This window comes from Nothobranchius furzeri, chromosome 9 (genome assembly GCF_043380555.1).
Source record: "Nothobranchius furzeri strain GRZ-AD chromosome 9, NfurGRZ-RIMD1, whole genome shotgun sequence".
Taxonomy (NCBI): Eukaryota; Metazoa; Chordata; class Actinopteri; order Cyprinodontiformes; family Nothobranchiidae; genus Nothobranchius; species Nothobranchius furzeri.
This window is the reverse complement of record NC_091749.1, coordinates 46,676,326-46,697,764: the sequence shown is the minus strand read 5'-3', so window position 1 is coordinate 46,697,764 and position 21,439 is coordinate 46,676,326. Positions and strand designations below refer to the sequence as shown.

Sequence of the window (21,439 nt, the reverse complement as noted above, 5' to 3'; positions counted from 1 at the left end):
ATACTTCAGCATTAATGTCTCTCCCAGGCTGGTAGATTTAACAAAACTAAACTACATATCACTTTCGACAGTCCTGATATTTGGACATCTCACCCAGGACTGGACATCAGCAACGCGACTCTACCACTGCAGGGCTGCCAGCTTTTGAACTTTTCAAAGCGTGAGGGTGCGATATTGTGCACAAACTGTTGGGGGCACATCAGATAAACTGAAATGCTATCAAAAATGTTTTATCCTCTCTGCAAATTGTGCGTTTGTGCCCCCAAACGCTGACCGTAAGAGCTGGGGGTGTTCATTCTTCAGCGTGAGAGATTGGAGGTGTCACACACCTCAGGTGTGGCGTGAGTGTGTCTCATGCTCAATGCTTGAGAGTGGGCAGCCCATTTCAGTCAACCACACTTGGAAGTCGCTACCGATATCACTCATGGGGAGGGTTGTCACAATTAAAATAATGGTTTTACCAAGAATCAATTACGTATTCTCAATAATCCCAAGCAAGCCACCATCTACCAGGTTCAGGTCTCTGGACTCCTTCATCACTAAATTCCTTTGGAAAGACTGGGCTGGGACTGCTCCGGCTGTGGGGGAGACGTCAGGATCTGTTGGGCTTCGATCTCCTCCATCTTCCGTGGGTCTTTGGAGGCAGGTCTGTGGCCCGTCACACTCAATATTGGACATTCCTATAGAGAAACCTTACATACAAAAGCGTGTGTACACACACACACACAGATGCTCACATGGTGCTCTCACAAGTATGGACTCAGGTGTTTCTGACAGATAACCTAAGGCTGTGGTTGGCACTAAATGCACTATGAATATTTCCGTGTGCTTTTCAGCAAAAATTGCTACTGTTATACATGCTCATGTTGTTGGCACAGCTATATTTCCATTCTGTTGTATTTTTGCATGTCCCCCTTCTCTCTATCAGTCCATTGTACATCCTTTATTGTTTATTTTTGTTAACTTGTTTCCCCTCTTTCCTGTGCCTCCTTTCTTTTTAATGTCTGTTTCCGTTGGGATTTAAAACAACCAGAAGCATTTCTAATAAAGGTTCTATAACGCTCCACCTGTGAGAGTAAAACTGTATGGCTTGTTTTCTGCACGCAGACATCAATTATGATTGCTTTACATTCAGACAGGACATGGGGTAAAAAAAAGAAATGTTCAGTAAAACATTTATGTGTTAACTCAGTTTATATTTGTAGGTTAAGTCATCCATGTTTTATGTTTTGCAACATTATTAAAACTGAATGACAGAATTAATTTTGTGGAGTGTTTAAAATCTAAACTAAGAAATCTTGAGGCCAATTCCATGACATGTAATTGTTTCATTCAGATTGCTTCACATTTTTAATGAATTTAGAACTATTTTACTATTTTTAAAATGTACATGTTTGGTGTTTGGTGTGCCAAGAGTTTGGTATAGAATTAGATTAAAAATCCAAAATTCATATATTAAGTAAAGATGAAAGCACATTGTGAAAACACGTTTAATGTTGAAAATATCATCTTCAAACTGGGAAATTGAGTCTCATCCAATATTTAAGGCAATTGCAAAAGTACACTATCTTAGTACCTACCTACCCTTAACGACAATGTCCTGAATGTTGTTGCCTTTTCAAAAATAACAGAAGTAGCCAATGGGAGCAAAGAAAACATTTTTATTCTTATCACTTGTTAAAAACAATAAGGTGGTATTGAGAATTAGAAGAAAAATGAATAAAAGATGCAATAAAGTCCATCGACCTGACAACTATCTAGGTGCCTCTGGAGTGAAGCAAAAAAAAATCACATTGCAGAGAGGATAAACCATTTTTGATAGCATTTCAGTTTATCTGATGTTATAATAAGAAACACAAAAAGTCCTTGAGCAGTTTGGCTAAACCCAAACAGCTCTGGAATGACCAGTGGGATATTTCATGTTTAAATGCAACAATAGATCCTTGTCCAGCAGCGTGTTCAGGAAAATATGTTTACCCAAAGAAACATGAGAACAGTTGTCAGAATTACGCCTGTTGTTGTAGATGTGGCCAATCCTGGACCTGAGCAAGGAGAAACCAGATAATTTTCAGCCATGTGGATGTTCTTTTACACCAGTATGGGACAAATATAGCTTAAAAATAAAAACAAGCCAGTAAAACTATGCCTTACAGTTGTTTTTCGATTCTTAGTTTTCAATTAAAACAAACAAGAGGAAATGCATTTTAAATAAAACATATACTTTATTTTGACATGATTTAGCAGAAATTAAAAACACCAATGAAGCACAGAAACTATCTCCTTACCATGTGATGTAGTAGGCCTGGAGGTGGATGTAATAACTGCACCGTTAGATGTTGGAGAACTAGTTGATGAAGAAGCTGGGGTGGTAACTTTGCTAGTTGTGGGTGTAGGAGTGGTCGTCTCTGCATTATTGTTTAGTGTTGTGAAGTTCTCTGTGGTTTGAGCAGGAGGGTTGGCGAGGAGGCTGACGGGTCCAGAGCGGACAGTGTATGTTCTGGTAAACACACTTTCAACCAGAGGGAGGGAGGAACTGCTGGTGCCGGTACACAGGTCAGGGCACTTGTCCGAAGGCATGGTGGTAATGCACAGGTTAACCACACATTCAACATACATCTGTGAGTGTAAGGGGACATTTTTCACAGTAAGAAGAAATGTACATTCAAAGTATAAAAATAAAACAAAAGGATGGTGAAAATACCCAAATTTACATTTTTATTTCCTGTATCTCATATAAACTTACTGATATTTCAGTTTCATTCAAAGTGATTGTTACTTACTTACTGGAAACTAGGCTCAACATTTTTGCATGAATTTCCTCAACAGTACACAGAACTGAGTTTCAGAATCTCACACTGATAATGTGTGTGTGTGTGTGTGTGTGTGTGTGTGTGTGTGTGTGTGTGTGTGTGTGTGTGTGTGTATGTGTGTGTGTGCACAATAACACAAACCGTTGATCCAGAGTTGACCATTTTGTCAATAAAAAGACGAAAAACCTTGGACGTTGTGGTTGTTGTGATCACCTCTAACGTGTCATTGGAAACTATACACCTGAAAAGGAAATTGAGAGAAAAAGCATTTGTTGTTAATGTAATGTGCTTCAAAACAAGAAGGGGTTTATGGAGTATATGTGTTCTTCAACATGAGATGATGTGGCACTGACCCTTGTCTCAAGATAGGTTGGCTGTTAGCAAAGTCCTCCGTCTCGGACTCTATACAACTGCTCACTACCAACTCAGCTCGATCAACGCTGCAGTTGGACACCACGTAGAGGTCCAGCTGTTTGAGCTTGTCTCCAATCGTGATGTCAGTGGTGGTGTTGCTGCCTGTTCCTACAACCACCTGCCGACGGGCTCTTCCCAGTGGCAGAAAGTTGGAGCGAAACTGGGGCGTGGATGTGAATCTGGCCAGGGGCCCCTGCCCCGGGAGGTGAAATTCTATCCAAAAACGGATGTCGCCAAAGGTCTCTCTCTCTGTTGGTATGCTAATGGCTAAGTGTGGTCCCTTAACCTGGACCGCTCGGATTCGACAAGCCATGGGGAGGATGAGGGAAGGTCTGCGGCTGATCATGGTGTAGGGACGCACACTCTTCAGAGTGTTGGTGTAAACCAGCTCCGAACCAGAGTGCTGGGGAAATTAAAATAAATAACAAAAAATTGTGAGAAATTAGACTGTGGGTAGTTTGTCATGTGTTTTATAAATTTAGGATGAATGTATCCAGTGTGTTTAAACATGATGTTTTAGACTGTAACTAATAATTTTAAAAAGTAACTCACTTTGTAGAGCATGTGAGGCAGAACTGATGTGTTTGTGTGTCCAATTGTCTAAAGAGGTATTAAATATGAACAAATGGACCGATTTTAATGAATCAGTCTGAAAGTAATCATCACGTGTACGTCTAGCATTGACTAAGATTTTGAATTAACCCAATTCAAGAAGGCTGCCACAGTCAATTGAATAGTCTGCAAATGTTTCTAACTCAGTCAATTATACAGATGCTTCTAGCATGCTAAATGTTAGCATGCTAGAAGCCGAGTCATCCGTACCGTATTAGAAGACGAATATTTTTTTTAACATATTATGGCATCTTTCATATTAAAAATCACTGCTTCACATTACCGACGAGGGGCAACCCTGTCAGTTCATTGGCAGATATATTTGAATGAAACTCGGTTAATGTAAATCTTCAAATGGTCTACTGTTGGTTTCTGTCTGATTTAAGATGGCTGCCAGAACTACCCAAATATAGCAATCACAAAAAAAGGCTTTAACTCAGTTTCACCAATTTTCAGCTAAAATGTTGTGTTTGTTGATGGGGGTCATGAAACACACTCAGAATGCCAATCATATGAGGTGGCACATTACAACGATTTCAAAATTTGACACATTTGGCTAAAACTCAATAATTCCACAACATTGGACGATCCGAATCTGGTAATTCCTACACATTCCTTCCTGTAAGATGCCTTTGATTATCTGGTACGTTTTCTGTTGGTGTCTGGCCAGTCAAAGAAAAATTGGTATGTATGTGTGAAAGTTCCCCAATGAGGGGAAATAAAGGGATTTTCTATTTTATGCTAATTAGTTATGGTTGGTAAAGTATGCTTCTGGTGGAAAGAACGACTAAAACAAAAGGAGTATTTTACCACAGCCCTTGTGCCACAGCTGCCGAAGGAGATGTGTGCCGTCAGGTATGTGCTGTTGTAGGTGACGGAACAGGTGGGGCTGTTGAGCTGCAGTTCAGGCAGGCTGATTTCAGTAAGGGAGGCCACCGGGAGCACCAGCACCATCTCCGTCTCCCCACATGTCAGCTCTACAAGCAGAAGATTCTTCACGAGTTTATACACCCGCAAGTTTAACACACTCTTCACATGACATCACAAATGTATTTACTCAGTGTATTTACTAAACCTGTTCCAGCAGGAAGAGTCTTCATTCTCTCTGTAAGGATTTAAAAAAGCAATTTTTATACGAACCATGTCAGAGAGGAGTAGTTGTTCACTATGTTCTAGCAGAACATTGCTTTTTTTACGTTTATAGGAAGCAGGACGACTTACTCTGGAACAGCCACACACACCGCAGCTCCGACTGCAAACTGGAAAGACAAGAAAAACAGATCACACCAAACCCAGGTGCTTTATGTGCCAGTGTGACTGGTACTGCAATAGGATACAAAAATAAACAATTTTGTAATGAAAACATGATTTATGTCCACAGAGACTCACCACACAGGCAAAAATAAGTAAATATGAACATTTTTTATTGTAGCATCTTGGTGATTCTGCCTGTTTGATGCAAACTTTCAAAGTTGCATTTAGTAAATCTATTTTTTAACATTTCTGGTGACAAAGCATAAAACAAATGTCATTAAACTTTTGAAGTTTATTTTATTTCATTGCTTAATTTCACTCAATCTCTTGTTAAAATAAGCTTCTATAATCCAGCTCTTTAAACGTTTTCCCTTTCAGACATGCATCGATAATCTGCAGACACTTTTGACATTTATACAGTTATAATTAGATGGTAGATTTGTTCAACATCCAGGCCATGTTGTGGGCATACTCAGTATTTGTGGTGTCAAAGTTGTTTCTGTGTTTTGTTGAGCTCACTAAATATCAAGTGTCATGAAGGAATAACAAACCTGTTGGTGTTTGCAACAAAACAGATGGGCAATAGTCGTGTCAGGTTGTTTTCGGAGCGGATCCAGGCCATGGTCAACGTCGCTGAGTGGCCGACTGATGCAAAGTTGACCCTGTACAGGTCTGGCGGGCCGACCACTGCTATCTCCAAAACACTGAAATCATAGAGAGAAAGCTTTAGCTTTCATTTAAGTACCTGCTGTGTTCCCTTCTAAGAAACCGAAAGCTTGTTTTAATGTCTGTAGGGTAAAGATATACTGTAGAGGGTGCACGTTGGTTTAATGGGCGCTCAGCAGTAATGTTCTACTTTAGTTGATGCAAATGAAGCCCTGAAGCTCCATCAGCATGCTTTTCAGTGAAGTGGCAGTCCACAACTAGGTAGATGGTTATATATCGCGTCAGACCCGTGCCACAACCCGCGCACGCGCATTGGGTCCACAGCGCGCGTGTGAACGGGACTCGCGAGCGAAAATATACATGGCAGCGCGCGCGTGAACGGGACTCGCGAGCGAAAATATACATGGCGAGAGGTCATTTGTGCACTGAGAGGGAGAAAACTGTGTCTGTGAGCGCACAAGGATGTGCACAAGTGACAAACCTGCGTGCGCGCGTTGCCAACGAGCACACGGCAGAGGAAAACGTGCGCGCGCGACAGCCTCTCTGCGCGCTCGGCAGCCTCTGCGCGCTCGGTTTCTAATTCCGCTCGCTCGGCTGTGAGGAGTTTTGGCACTCTGGAGGCGTGGCCTGTGGCAGATCTTCCCTGTCCTCTGATTGGTTAGTTTACCCCGCACTTTACTCTCTACCTATCTATATAAAAAAATCTGAGATTCAGCAGTTGCTGTCATAGCTCATCTGGGAGAGCGGGCGACTCTCACTCCAGAGGATCTAGGTTCGAGTCAGGCCAAGGAACATAGAGTTGATGTCATTATTCTTTCCTAATTCCTGTGATATTATTTTACAGTTGTGACCGTTCAACTGTCAATAAACGTCCGAATGTTTGCTGGGCAGTGTTTTAAAAAGTGCACATAAGCTAGATGGTTTTAACCAGGTAAAAATAGACTTGTGGGTGTAGGTATGTTCAAGTTTAAAAAGTTCTTGCCTCATTAATGTATTGTTTATTTTTTTCAGCATTTAATTGACAAATTATCCTTTCAAATAATTAATTGATGAGTTACATAATTGTCCATTTAGAATTGTTGAATGGACTGAGTCAAGTTTGGTGCACTTTATATATTTCAAAACATGTTTTTTTTAATTATGCATATAAATAATTTTAATGTTAATTTATTGAAATATTTCTATTTTTTCATTACCTCACCCTTGTTTTGACAAAAACAAGACCTTGCTGGATAATATCACGGAGAAACTATTTGTTCACAGTACTTGGCTCAGTGAGGATCTGTGTACCAAATGAGGAGATACTCAGAAATCTGTCTGCAGATTGTTACAACCCAGACTGGAAGTGGTGGGCTGTAATAAGAAAGGAGACCAAACAGAGGAGTGGGGGGTTCAACATCTGATTTATTTAACCAAAGTTTAGTAAATCATTACTTTGGTTAAATAAATCAGTTGTTGAACCCCCACTCCTCTGTTTGGTCTCCTTTCTTATTACAGCCCACCACTTCCAGTCTGGGTTGTAACAATCTGCAGACAGATTTCTGAGTATCTCCTCCTTTGGTACACAGATCCTCACTGAGCCAAGTACTGTGAACAAATAGTTTCTCCGTGATATTATCCAGCAAGGTCTTGTTTTTGTCAAAACAAGGGTGAGGTAATGAAAAAATAGAAATATTTCAATAAATTAACATTAAAATTATTTATATGCATAATTAAAAAAAAACATGTTTTGAAATATATAAAGTGCACCAAACTTGACTCAGTCCATTCAACAATTCTAAATGGACAATTATGTAACTCATCAATTAATTATTTGAAAGGATAATTTGTCAATTAAATGCTGAAAAAAATAAACAATACATTAATGAGGCAAGAACTTTTTAAACTTGAACATACCTACACCCACAAGTCTATTTTTACCTGGTTAAAACCATCTAGCTTATGTGCACTTTTTAAAACACTGCCCAGCAAACATTCGGACGTTTAATGACAGTTGAACGGTCACAACTGTAAAATAACATCACAGGAATTAGGAAAGAAAATTATGACATCAACTTGATGTTCCTCGGCCAGACTCGAACCTGGATCCTCCAGAGTGAGAGTCACCCGTTCTCCCAGCTGAGCTATGACAGCAACTGCTGAATCTCAGATTTTTTTATATAGATAGGTAGAGAGTAAAGTGCGGGGTAAACTAACCAATCAGAGGACAGGGAAGATCTGCCACAGGCCACGCCTCCAGAGTGCCAAAACTCCTCACAGCCGAGCGAGCGGAATTAGAAACCGAGCGCGCAGAGGCTGCCGAGCGCGCAGAGAGGCTGCCGCGCGCGCACGTTTTCCTCTGCCATGTGCTCGTTGGCAACGTGCGCACGCAGGTTTGTCACTTGTGCACATCCTTGTGCGCTCACAGACACAGTTTGCTCCCTCTCAGTGCACAAATGACCTCTCGCCATGTATATTTTCGCTCGCGAGTCCCGTTCACGCGCGCGCTGCCATGTATATTTTCGCTCGCGAGTCCCGTTCACACGCGCGCTGTGGACCCAATGCGCGTGCACGGGTTGTGGCACGCTTTAAACGCCATACGCACGCAGGTTTGTCACATGTGCACATCCTTGTGCGCTCACAGACACAGTTTGCTCCCTCTCAGTGCACAAATCACTTCTCGCCATGTATATTTCCGCTCGCGAGTCCCGTTCACACGCGCGCTGCCATGTATATTTGCGCTCGCGAGTCCCGTTCACACGCGCGCTGTGGACCCAATGCGCGTGCACGGGTTGTGGCACGCTTTAAACGCCATAGTTATAAACCAAAACCATCACATCTTGCATAAATCACACTTTGGACACATCTTAGCCTCCACAAAGGGTGTGTGCAAACAAAAGTTACATACTGTTTTTGAATATAGTTCGATTACAAAAGAGTCTGGAATCTCAGCATTAGAGATCTTTGCATGAGAAACACGGACTCTCATTCTCAGAGGTTCCCGAAGGTTTTAGCTGCTGATCCACAAGATTAAATGAAATTGCATCTGGCTGAACTGTGTAATTGGCTTGGCTACCTGTTAAATTCAGAATAGATTTTAAAATCCTCCTTCTCACATATAAAGCTCTTAATAATCAAGCTCCATCATACATCAGTGACCTGATTGTTCCATATGTTCCTAACCGAGCACTTCGCTCTCAGACTGCAGGTCTACTGGTGGTTCCAAGAATATCTAAACTTAGGATGGGAGGCAGATCTTTTAGCTATCAGGCTCCTCTTTTGCGGAACCAGCTCACAGCTTTAGTCCGTGAGGCAAGCACCTTGTCTACTTTTAAGACTAAGCTTAAAACATTTTTATTTGATAGGGCCTATGGTTAAAATCTGATGTTAGCCTAGATCTGGACAAGTGGGGGAGTAGAGGGAGGTGGAGTGTACAGTCGGTAAAGATGGCTCTCCCTTGCCCTGCCTCTAACTTGCCTCCATCTAAAAGGCTAGGTTATCCAGAGTTATCTCTGTAGTTATGCTGCTATAGGCTTAGACTGCTGGAGGATACACTGACCACTTTCCACACTCTACTACTTTCTTCAACATTTTGCTCTTAAACTGTATTATTTCCTGTTATTTCAGCTGTTAACTTTATTTTTTCTCCAAGTGTTTTTCTACCCAGATGCTACAATGATGTTCTGCTGAACTGTGGTGGTCTCATGGAAGCCATCGGCTTGAACACTGCTACTAACCACTTAAACATTCTCCCTTTCCTGATAACATTTTACTTTCCTTGACATTGAATGTGCTAGTGCTAGTTTACCCGTTTAATTATAGATTCACTAGGAAAAATACAATAGTTTATCTCTCACCAAATAGAATATTTACTAAGAAGTCACAATGTAACCACAGAAACATTACTTGGTATATATGTTGTGTGTGTGGATGTGGGTGGGTTGGTGTTGGTGTATGCGTGTTACTGCAACGTCTTCTCGATCCCCAGTGAGTCATGGTGGATGGCTGCTTATACTGAGCCAGGATCCTCTGGAGGTTTCTTCCTGTTAAAAGGGAGTCTTCTTCTCCACTGTTGCTAAATGCTTGCTTAGTAAGAGAATTGCTGTAAAGTCACCAGTCAGTGACTTGATGCAATTTGCTGGGTTCCTTATATAGGAAACTTTTTACTGATTGGCTTAATGAACTGACCTGTATTGGAATGTTTACTATGTGAAGTGCCTTGAGACGACGCTTGTCGTGATTTGGCGCTATATAAATAAACTTGAATTGAATTGAACATTGCAAAATATCTAAAGGAATCAGGATTTAATAATTCTTCTAATGCAACTTATATTTATGTATGTTTTTAGTTTTTGAAATATTTATGGTAAAAAAGGTTGTTAGGAATAATTTTGAGTTTCAGAGCAGTGGTGTCCAACCCTGGTCCCAGAGGACCATTATCCATCTTCAGCACTCCTGACTTGCAGGCTCCTGCTGAGTTGATGACCTACTGAAAGGGTGATTTAACCACTGAAGCAGGTGTGTTGGAGCAGGAAAACTAAAACACTAACCTCGAGAATCAGGATAGGGCACATCTACGTATCTTTTCAGTCTCATGACTGAGAGTGAAGTCATACCCTTGCCCTTGGGAGCCACTGATCAACAGCGTAACAATCCTAACAAATCAAATCAAAGACAATGGGAATTTTTGTGTTTTTGGAAGAAGTTTTTACTTCTCATCTAAGGAAAAAACTCCAAATATTTCTCCAAAGAGCTCTGTTTTTAATCTGTTACCCGTGTTGCACGCACATGTCATTTTTTTCTTCTTCTGCACAACAGCATGAGTAGGCAAAGGGTAAGCTAAACTTACAGCTTTCAGTTTTGTTGGACATAATCTGGTTACTAATCACAGCTTTGAAATAATTTATTAGCTAGAACACAGATGGAAAAAGTTAGAAAACTTTGAGTTTTGTTTGAACAGACAAGTTTCAATATAGGAATATTTGTCCCAGTCAACATTTAGTCATGACTTAGCATTGCATTTTTCAATAGCTTTATATCTGAAAACTGCAGAAAAATCCTCTAAAACTGTCCAGAGCCAACAGAGACGGTTGATTCAGTTAAGAATCATTTGCTTTTACATCTAAAATGTGCAGCAAAACACAATCAGACTGGCCACAAGATGCTACTGCACGTCTAAGTGTCAAATAAGATGAGATGTGAGATCTTCTCTTTACAGATATTATGTGAACTCTGTGTAAAAAGTCATAGTTTCTGATTAATGACACACCTCTCCAGGTCTGAATTATAGGTTGTACTGAATTTCACCTCCTGGTACGGCAAGGCATACAGCACAGCGTTCTTCTCAGGGGTTCCTCGTGTTGCCGGTGGTTCGTTACTGCAGCTAGACGTCCACTCTTCCACTAAAGGACAAAAGAGATGCTTCTGAAACTATCAGGGTAGTCTTTTAAATCAGGTCAATTTACAAATAAAAACATATTTAAGCAATTTGAGATTTGCCATTCTAACATGATTTAGAGAAGATGAAGATTGAAACAAAAATAATATAAATGCTATAACTACTGAGCTTCAAAGCTGCATAGTTGTGCTTCTACACATGGGCTGTTTAGAAGAATTGCTGGGAAAGCCTTTCATGTCTCAAAAAATCTCCACAATAGCTCAGCTTAGGATTTCAAAGTTGTATGTGTACAAACCAGAAGATTTGTGAAGCATGTTGGCAGATGAGACCATAGATGAAATGCATGACTAAAACAGAGCTGTGCATTCAAACTCACCAAATCAGCACTTTAGACTCATGGGGGTGGGGCTTGCTTTGCAGCTTTATATTTTTCTTTAAACCAAAGTAAACTAGAGTAAAATGTGAATTCACCTGTCTAATAGCTGAAGACTAAACTAAACTGGTTCAAAACGTATGATACAATCGCATTATGTCCTGCCTTTTCAGCTTTTAACTTTATTTTTTTAATTTTTTTCTCCTCAGAAGAAGTTGCAATGGTTTTCTGCTGAGCTTTTCCATTACCACTTAACATTCTCCGTCTCCCGATAATAACATTTTACTCTCTTTGACATTGAATGTGCTACTACTAGTTCACCTGTTGAATTAATTATAGATTCACTAAGATATTAAAGTTTACCTTTTACTAAAGAGAATATATACTGAGAAATCACAATGTAGGCATAGAAACACTACTTGGTGAAAATGGCGGATGGCTGCTTAAGCCTAATTTATACTTCTCCGTCAACTCCACAAGGGAGAGACACGCATGCACACACGCACGGACAAAGACGTTTTGCTCTCATACTTCTCCGTCTCCTGGAGAGTGTTGCAAAGCAATTCCCCGCCAGGACAACAGAGGGCGTAGCGCTGTTCTGTGGTATCCTGTCATGTATCCGGTTCAAGATGTTTTCTATTTTGTTTTTTGTATTTAAGAGACTTTTTAACACAGACAAATTTGTCCCTCATTCTCCTCCACCTTTTCATGCGCTCGCCACCTATAAACCCACGTTTCCCGTCATTTCCGTCCATGAATGAAACACTTGCTGTGCATCGTTTCACTACTCCAGTCACGGGGTAATAAAATGTTCATATATTTTTTTTTTCAGCGAGGTATTCTTAAAGCTGCTTCGTGTCTGCCGCTAGATATCGTTGGCTCTCCTTAGGATTTTGAGGGAGCAATGGCGGTGCTGTAGAAGACAGCGGCATCCTGACCAATCACAAGCTTGCGTTCTCTGTCTCGCTGGATGTTTAGAAAAGAGAGCTCAACTCCGTCTGTCCTTGCGAGGGCTCTCCAGCAGGCTCGCATGGACGTATAAAAGCGTTGCGAGTCTCCATCCCGATGCAGACGGAGATGTATAAATTAGGGTTTATACTGAGCCAGGATTCTAGCTAGTTTGTATTTTTAGACCTCTGTGTGTGATTTTTGCTGTTTTTAACTCGATTTCTTTGTTACTGTTTTATTGCTGTTAAGTGTCCATGTGTCCCCTGAAAGACGCTTTTAAATAGATTACATTATTGGGTTTCTTCCTGCTAAAAGGGAGGTTTCCTCTCCACTGTCACTACATTCTTGCTTAGTATTAGGATTGCTGTAAAGACACTGAAACCAGTCAGTGACTTGATGTAATCTGCTGGGTTCCTTACACAGGAAACTTTTCACTGAAATGAACTTTGTGAAGTGCCTTGAGACGACTCTTGTCATGATTAGGAGCTATATAAAACAATTTAGGAAAATAGATATTTAATTTGGAGCTAAATATTTTGTTTATAAACTAAATATAGCTCCAAATTAATAATTTAGTTAGTAAATTAAATGTTTATTTTACAAACTAAATATTTTTTGTCTGACCAAAATATTTAGTTTGCATGATAATTGTTTACCTCTAAATTAAATATTTAGCTTGTTAACTAAATATTTATTTGGGATCTTTACCATTTATAAATGTATTATAACATGGTGAAAATATGACTTTGAAAAATAAACTCCCATTTTTTATGATAAGCTAACCCAAAAACCTTGCTGTTAAGTTATGACTGTTTGACTTTACAAATGGCACCTCATAGAGCTGTACACAAAAACACATCTAAAAGGCCAGAATATTGTTTAATAGAGATGTAATTAATTTTTTAACCACAGCATCAGTTGGTTCACAAAGTTTTATGCAACTAGACCCAGCTTCTGTCAAATAAACAATAACACATTATTTGATGTGTGGGTGGTCATCTGATGTTCTCATGGCTCAGCAACTTTGTCACAACTGTATGTGAACAAGAGACTCACCACTGAGAGAGAGGTGCACGGGGACAGAGCTGAGGGGAGAGATGTCTTGAACCCGGCTTATGGTGGGTACAGGGATCAGGTCTTCTGCCATCAGGAAGATAAAATACTGTCCCGGCACCGCGTTTCCCGTGTATGATAGAACGCAATTCTCCTGGTGAGGAATGTGAGCAGAACAGGTCAATGAGGGAATATTTTCAGTAAATAAGACTCAAAGGCTGAATAAGACAATAAAAAAGTAAAAGCACCTTTTAAATGCTGTCAGGAGAAACTAAACAGTGAATTTAGTAAAAAAAAATCATATTAATTAATTTATGCATTTACAGTACAGGTGAAACACAAAAAATCTGAATATAGTGGAAAAGTTAATTTATTTCAGTAATTCAACTTAAAAGGTCAAACAGAAAAACAAGATAGACTCATTACATACAACGCCAGATACTTCAAGCCTTTATTTATTATAGTTGGGATGATTATGGCTTACAGCTCATAGAAACCCTAAATTGAAAACCTCAAACAATTAGATTAAAGGTTCAATATTATAGATTAGGGCTGCTCGATTATTATAAACATTGTATTTGCCTTTCAGCCATTGTTAAATTTAGTTTAGCAGCAAATCAATTTGGTTGAATTGAGCAAAACATATGTTAGAATCCAGGTCAGCCCTGTTATGGGTCATTGTTGTTATTATTGTGTAATGATTATTTGACAGCTTTTTAAACGACTAAACTGTGTGTTTCTCTAAACAGGCAAGTATATGGTTTGTTTTTCTTATAATTTGATGGGTTAATAGTGTGTTTTGTTAAATACCAAATATGTGATCTGCTGTGGTCTAAAGTGAGCTAGTTTAAATGTTTAGTTTTCTCTAAACTGATCATATTTTCTGTTTAGAGAATACATAAATTATTATGCTATAGACAGGAGAGGAGACAGATGAAATGATGGCACAACGAAAAACATGGTAGGCAGAGCTGGAGGTGGTAGGGCAGATTTTTATTGGGAGTGACTAAAATGGATAGAATTAGAAATGAGTACATCAGAAGAAGCGGTTTGGAAGCAAAGTTAGAGAAGCAAGACTGAGACAGTTTGGACATTTGCAGGGGAGGAAGACTCAAAAGTGTCACACTCTAATCAGCCAATGAATCCAGAACACCTCCAAAGGGTTCCTGAGCCCTTAGATCAGGGGTGGGCAATTATTTTTTCCATGGGGCCACATGAGAAACAGAAAATATTGTGGAGGGCCAGGCCAAAAGGCTGAAGTCAATTATGCATAATATTAATGGTATTTCCTTATAAAAAGCAGTAAATACCATTGTTTTTTCAAGCTGGTAAGAGTAGACTATATGTTATAAATGAGCAAAAAGGAAAAAGTGAGGTTGGCTTACAAAAATGTGATTTATTCAAATTTCCCAAGGCAATGATAAACAAAGTGTGCACATTTGGTTTTTGTTAAACATTTGTGACTTATATTAGTTAACAGTTTCAGTCACATTCACTCCAAAACACATTTTGAGTTTCAAATATTGTTGGAAAGAGGTTCTTAGCATTCTACAGACACACAGTATTGTCTGTAAAATAAAATCACTGAACTGTGATCTTGAGAAAGAGGTTTCAAATAAAAGTGTCCCAGTTCACTGCTAGTTGCCTACATTTTTGGTCCTAACACCTTATTTTGTGTTTTTAAGCGATTTTTTTCTTATTCAGTGAGAGAAATCTAGTCTCTGCTGGGCTTTAACGAGTGCATCAAAGTCAGGTTGGATGTCTGAGGTGGAGATGCGAAGCACAGCTGACAAATGATCATCAGTGAGAGAGGATCTATACCTGGATTTTATAAACTTCATCATTGAAAATGTTTGTTCACAAATGTAGGTAGAGCCGAAGAGAACCAACATCTTCTGAGCATGTCTCCTCAGGTTTGGAAAGTTCTCCTTAAGAGAAGAGTAGAAATCCAGCAGAGATCCTGACTTAAAGTGCTCTGCCAGTACTGCATCAGACTGCAGGTCAATGAGTTCCAGCTGCCCATCACTTGGTGCATTATCCACACTGCAGGTAAAGGGAGAGGAAATCATGTGCATTTCATCCTCGATTGTTCTGAGATCTTCAAAACCCCTTGAAAACTCACCATGTAATGCTCCTAACATGGATGAGTACCTGCTGAGGTGATCAGCTGATGGTGTGACTTCGTTCAGGGTTTGCATGTGAGTGAGAGTGTTGCTCTCCAGTTGACTTGAAAGAAACTGCAGCTTTCTCATGAAGGCCTTCACGAGGCTGTGCATTTCATGAACAAAAAGGTCCTTGCCTTGCAGTTTGGTGTTCAGTTCATTCATCGGTGCAGTCACATCAACAGCAAATGCAAAATCTGCCATCCAGTCCTCATCTGAGAGCTCTGGAATGTCTTTGCCTTTCCTCTCGCAAAACTCTTGAATCTCTGCTTTCAAGTCCCAAACCCTCTTCAGCACTTTCCCCAGGCTGAGCCATCTGACAGCTGTGTGGAGTCCTCCAAAAGAGCCACAAACTGTGATTCATTGCCCGGCCCTGATGAAGTTTATTATTTTAGTAACAACATCAGTAACATGGTTGATTTTTAGCACTGACTTGCACAACACATGTTGGTGTATAATACAATGCAAAAACACCAATTTTTGATCTGCATCGATTTCTGTCACTTTATCTTGCATGTGTTTCAAAAGTCCGAAATTTTCCCTGTAAGATTTGGACAACCGTCTGTTGTGACATCTGACAGTCTCTCCCATTTAAATCCCAGAGTGTCCATGCACACATTTACCTCTGTAAAAAGATCACTCCCTGTCGTTGTCCCTTTCATCGACCGCATTGCTGCCAGCTCCTCTGTGAAATTGAAGCCCGTTATCCCCCGGACAAATACGAGCAGCTGGGCTGTGTCGCGGACATCACAGCTCTCGTCTAAGGCCAATGAGAAAAAGTCAAAACTTGCCACTTCACGTTGCAGCTGAAGCTCCAGGTTCCCAATGTCCTCAGTCCTCCTGGTCACCGTTCACCTGGACAGCGGAATTTGCTCAAATGCGCCTTTTTTTCAGGGCATATTAGTGCGGCAGAGTGCACCATGCACTCTCTGACAAACTCTCGCTCCGAAAACGGCTTGCTGTTTTTAGCTATTTTGTGGGACATCACAAAGCTGGTCCTGGTTGCTGCATCCCTGGATGTGTGAAGCTTAGTAAAAAAGCCTTGCTGCTTTTGCAACTTTGCTAGCAAAGCTTCGGATGTCCGTGCCCTCTCAGCATCAGACAAGTTCTTGTATTTTTCTGAGTGTTTCTTGTCGTAATGCCGACTCAAATTGTAGTCCTTAAACATGGCAATCTCCCCGCAAACCAAACACACGGCTTTACCTCTGACTTTGTAAAAAAAGTACTTAGCAGTCCAATTTTTGTTGAAAATCCTGCATTCGGCATCTATCTTTCTTTTTTTTGCATGAGCGGACATTTCTGGGGGCTACAATCACCATGTCAACCGCGGGCACTTGTTGCTATGCGTATTGCGTCATTGTGCACGTAAAAAACAACTTCAAAATAAAAGCAATGCAGCCTTAGTCCATGCATGAGGTAAAATGAGAAAATACATTTATTTTGTAATTTCCAATTAACCTTACGCGGGCCAGTCAAAGTCAACCAAAGGGCCGTATGTGGCCCGCGGGCCGTAAAATGCCCAGGTTTGCCTTAGATGGTCTCTCAGTCTAAACTGGATTACTGAAATAAATGGACTTTTTCATCATATTCTGATTTTTTCCAGTTTCACATGTAAGCAATTTACAGCCACTGGAGGAATGTGTGATGCAGGCTGCAGATGAATCAGCATTAATTAACACCTTTGCTCCTTTATTCTTAAGAGAAAATACATCTTACTGCAAAACGAGAGAAAATCTGAAAACAGGCCCTGCCAGCACCAGTTCTGTATTCTGATGACGTGTGAGATGATAATTTGCTATTTGAAGAAGCTCTTTATTTATTTGATCCATGCATCTGCAATGCATGTTTTTCTATTTGCAAATCCCAGTTGTGTAAAAACAACAAAGAAGCATAGAGCTGCAACATGATTTTACATGGTATAAAATGAAGTTTACTTGTATAACACTTTTAAAGATAAAAGTCACAAGGTGCTGTTGGAATAGGCAGTGCATTTTTGTCCACTCAGAGGAGGCACGTTTTGTTCTTCATTTGAGGTTTTCTCCTTTACTTTCTCCTGTGTTTCTACTTCACTGCACCAGTTTTAGGTTTTATCTTCGCATCATTCCTACTCACCAGCTCCTCCCCTTGTCACCGGACACCGGTCCGAGACAGACTCAAGTTAGATTTTTCTGCTTTAAAAAAAGTTTTTCTTCAAAATGTAACTAATATTCATCCCATAATTCTCCCTTTAATCAACATAAGCTAACTCCTTTTGCTTAAATGAATGTTTTTTTTGTTTATGAAAGGCTGGTGTTTAGAGTTACCTCATCCAGTTTTATGAAAGCATGCTGAGTACCGTTCTGACATTCTCCCCTGTCTGCGCGGGCAAAGCGGCATCGCACCCTGTCCCCGTCCAGGTCTTTCACTGACAGACTGAAGTCAACAGGACAGTTCTGACGGGCCCTGGTCCAACAGCAGAGCAAACAAAATTACTGTTAAACTTAAATGCTCTGTTTTCCCAAGAAATCACTATATATATATATATATATATATATATATATATATATATATATATATATATATGTATATATATATATATATATATATATATATATATATATATATACATACATACAAATACACACACTCACACACACACACAGAACAAAAATATAAACGCAACACTTTTGCTTTTTCTCCCATTTCTCACGAGCTGAACTTAAACACCTTAAACCTTGTCTACATGCGCGAAAACACCCATGACTCTCAAATATTGTTCTGAAATCTGTCTACATGTGTGTTAGTGAGCACTCTTTCTTTACCAAGATAATCCATCCCACCCCACAGGCGTGGCATACCAAGGGGCTGATTAGGCAGCATGAATGATGTACAGGTGTGCCTTAGACTGCCCACAATAAAAGACCACCATGCGCAGTTTGATCAAAAGAAAAAGTTTCAGGTGTTTTAAGTTCAGCTCATGAAAAATGGGAGCAAAAACAAAATTATTGCGTTTTTATTTTTGAGTGTATATATTTAATGTATAAGCTTATAACCTAGTGAAAGGTAGTACATTCTTTAAATCCTTATGTTACTCAAGAAATAGAGATGTAAGTATGTTTGTGCACGTTTGTGTGTGTGTGTTACCTTAGTGGAGGAGGCAGAGCCACATAGGCAGGTTGGTTGAGTTTCCCATTATTAGCCCGGGTCTTTGGTACTGCATTTATAGATACAAAAAACTGCGTGCTGGGCCTGCAAAGAAAAGAAGAGGTGTTTGTTTAAAACTGAATTGTGTTTCATTTGAGATTATCTAGGTAAAAATGAAAATATGGGTCTTGGAAGACAATATTTTAATCTTCTGGTCATCTGCAGGTTCTGGTATTTAGAAAAATAGATATTCACAGAATAAAAACAAAGAAATCAAGAAGCAATGTGTGAAAACTTAAGTGCATCATTTTAGGATTTATGATGTTTCTTTTGATGTCATTGTGAAGAAAACCTGGATTGGGTAAACTTTCCAAACCAGCCATTGCTGGTTCAGCCTTCTGTTGTAACTGGGTCGAATCTGTGAAGGAGCTCTTGGACTTCCCTCAGAGTCGTGCACCAGCTGGTACTTCATCAAGTAAAATGACAGATTCCTGTTTGTTTTGAAGCTCTCTTCTGCATGAACACCTGGATGCTTCAGAGTTTTTAGCTCTTGCTTAAAGTACACCTGCTCAGAAGCATCTGATTATATTTATGAAATAAAATACGGAACTGTTTTTGTCCTATTATGTACAACTTTAGAAGTATCTAACTGCATCTTAAAGGCTTTAGTGTGTTTTTTCCAAATTAACTGTTAAACGTTTTGTGCGTTTCTGCAGATCAGCTCAAAACCACTCTAATAACAACACTCAATGTCAGTGGACTGTTTTACATTCCAGTGTGATCTGCTGCACGTTTAGAGAATACTTGATACAATAAGTGTAGGTCTCTTACCCTAAAGCGAGGAGGGCTTTGTAGTCACTGGGGACTGTCTTCTGCCACTGACGGACACACCACTGAGGACTGGGTTTGGTGTAGATGAATGGTAATGACATGAGGTGAGCCTGACAGTCCTCTCCTGCTGCACAGACTGATGATAAGTCGGGACAGGGAGTAGGAGCGATGACGCTAAAATGAGCCCGAACCTGCAAAAAGGAAAAAACAGGGATACCGTCTTTTACCTGCAAATATTCCTGAAACAAAACACACAGTTGTACTCACCGTTTTACCTCCATCAGTGTCCAAAGGCGCAATCTGGACGGTGAGCCCCAGAGAGGAGGCCCTGGAGGCCCGACTCAGGAGAAGAAGAGTCAGAACCTGCAGCAGGACTCTGTCCAGCATCTCAGCTCATCAGCCAGACAAGGAGACTGGACCTCAGGGACAATCAAATGACCATAAAGCTCAGCTATGTCCCAGGTCATATGGAACACAAAGGGAAGGGAATAACCACGGGTGAGCACCGGGGGTAAAACTCTAACCATAAAACAGGAACTGCAGGAGTGTGGTAAACACACAAATAAATGTTCTCTGAACAGTGCAGCACCTGAACTGATTTCATTAGCTAAGGCAAAGAAAAGCAACTCAATGTGAAATTACAGTTTTTCATTATAAAATGTATTAATTGTCTAATAAAATATGATAAATATCTAACATTTAATTGATTCAATAAACAGAATTTGCTTTGAGTTTTCTCAGATTTTTTAGAAACCTTTTACTTGAATAAGGTCTGACCGAGTTGATTGCTTTTTAGTATCATAGCCATAATGACTAGAGGCTTGTCATTTATGAATAAAATCAAATTTTATGTAAAAATGTATGTAGGGACTAATACTGTTTTAATATAATTTTACAGCTGCAATAACCGATCACTTTAGTTTAAATGATAAAGATATTTGACAGAGCTTTGACAGTTCAGCTGTGATAAGTGAAGATCAAAGGTGCTTAAATCTGAACTTGTTATAAAAAGATTCAAGTCTTCAGAAATAAAATTGTTTCAAACACGATTAGTCACGAAGTAAATCTGCTCCAGTAAAAACTCCACATTATTTCAAGAGGAAAGGGTAATTTAAGAAAATCACATATCTGGATTCATTTCCCTAAATCACTACAATAAATGTCTTATTTTTCTGAATGTATTTAAAAAAAATCAAGTGTCACTAAAATCGAAGTCAAGTTTGACTTTGTGCCATCATCAAACCTCATCAGTACAGCTACACCAGTTTCTTATTGTAAACAGAACCAAAACAGAACATATGACATAAAACATATTCACCTTTAGTTACTGGTCTCCCTCGCTTTAAGTCCAATTTAATTAGAGAACGAGTTGTTCCTTTGTAACTGGAAGTTAAAGGCGCTGCTCAGCATTGCAGAATGGAGTTTAACTGGCTGAACCAGAGGTTGTTCTAAAAGCACAATAGCTGTACGACAAAGAGGACAGCTTCGACAAGAGCCGTTTCCTGTATTTATTTACAAAATACAGGGAGTGCAGAATTATTAGGCAAGTTGTATTTTTGAGGAATAATTTTATTATTCAACAACAACCATGTTCTCAGTGAACCCAAACAGCTCATTAATATCAAAGCTGAATGTTTTTGGAAGTAGTTTGTAGTTTGAGCTATTTTAGGGGGATATCTGTGTGTGCAGGTGACTATTACTGTGCATAATTATTAGGCAACAAAAAACAAATATATACCCATTGCAATTATTTATTTTTACCAGTGAAACCAATATAACATCTCCACATTCACAAATATACATTTCTGACATTCAA

The 21,439-nt window shown here is 39.6% G+C and overlaps 1 protein-coding gene across 2 annotated transcripts; it reads right to left on the bottom strand.

Moving 5' to 3' along the window:
• Window positions 1-1,641: 1,641 nt before the first annotated feature.
• LOC107381784 (uncharacterized) lies at window positions 1,642-21,030 on the bottom strand. Of its 2 annotated transcripts, none has more exons than XM_015953668.3 (15): window positions 20,942-21,030; window positions 19,891-20,074; window positions 19,624-19,814; window positions 18,793-18,897; window positions 17,973-18,111; window positions 13,511-13,661; window positions 11,005-11,137; window positions 5,642-5,794; window positions 5,058-5,095; window positions 4,912-4,941; window positions 4,647-4,813; window positions 3,164-3,627; window positions 2,952-3,051; window positions 2,286-2,616; window positions 1,642-2,042 (listed from the first exon to the last, which is right to left on the bottom strand). In XM_015953668.3, exons 2-15 carry the CDS (start codon window positions 20,008-20,010, stop codon window positions 1,960-1,962), a joined length of 2,205 nt encoding a protein of 734 aa, XP_015809154.1. In that variant the 5' UTR covers window positions 20,011-20,074; window positions 20,942-21,030; the 3' UTR covers window positions 1,642-1,959. The 2 variants fall into 2 exon arrangements, with proteins under 2 accessions (XP_015809154.1, XP_070411008.1); XM_070554907.1 differs by having other exon boundaries at window positions 19,891-20,042; window positions 20,942-21,018.
• Window positions 21,031-21,439: the final 409 nt, after the last annotated feature.

Coding starts and splice junctions, on each gene's coding strand:
- LOC107381784 (XM_015953668.3), bottom strand. CDS start 20,010: ATGCTGGACAGAGTCCTGCTGCAGGTTCTGACTCTTCTTCTCCTGAGT. Junction 13,662..17,972: donor CTTTCATAAAACTGGATGAG/GTAACTCTAAAC, acceptor ATTCCTCACCAG/GAGAATTGCGTTCTATCATA. Junction 3,628..4,646: donor GCTGTGGCACAAGGGCTGTG/GTAAAATACTCC, acceptor TAATTTCCCCAG/CACTCTGGTTCGGAGCTGGT.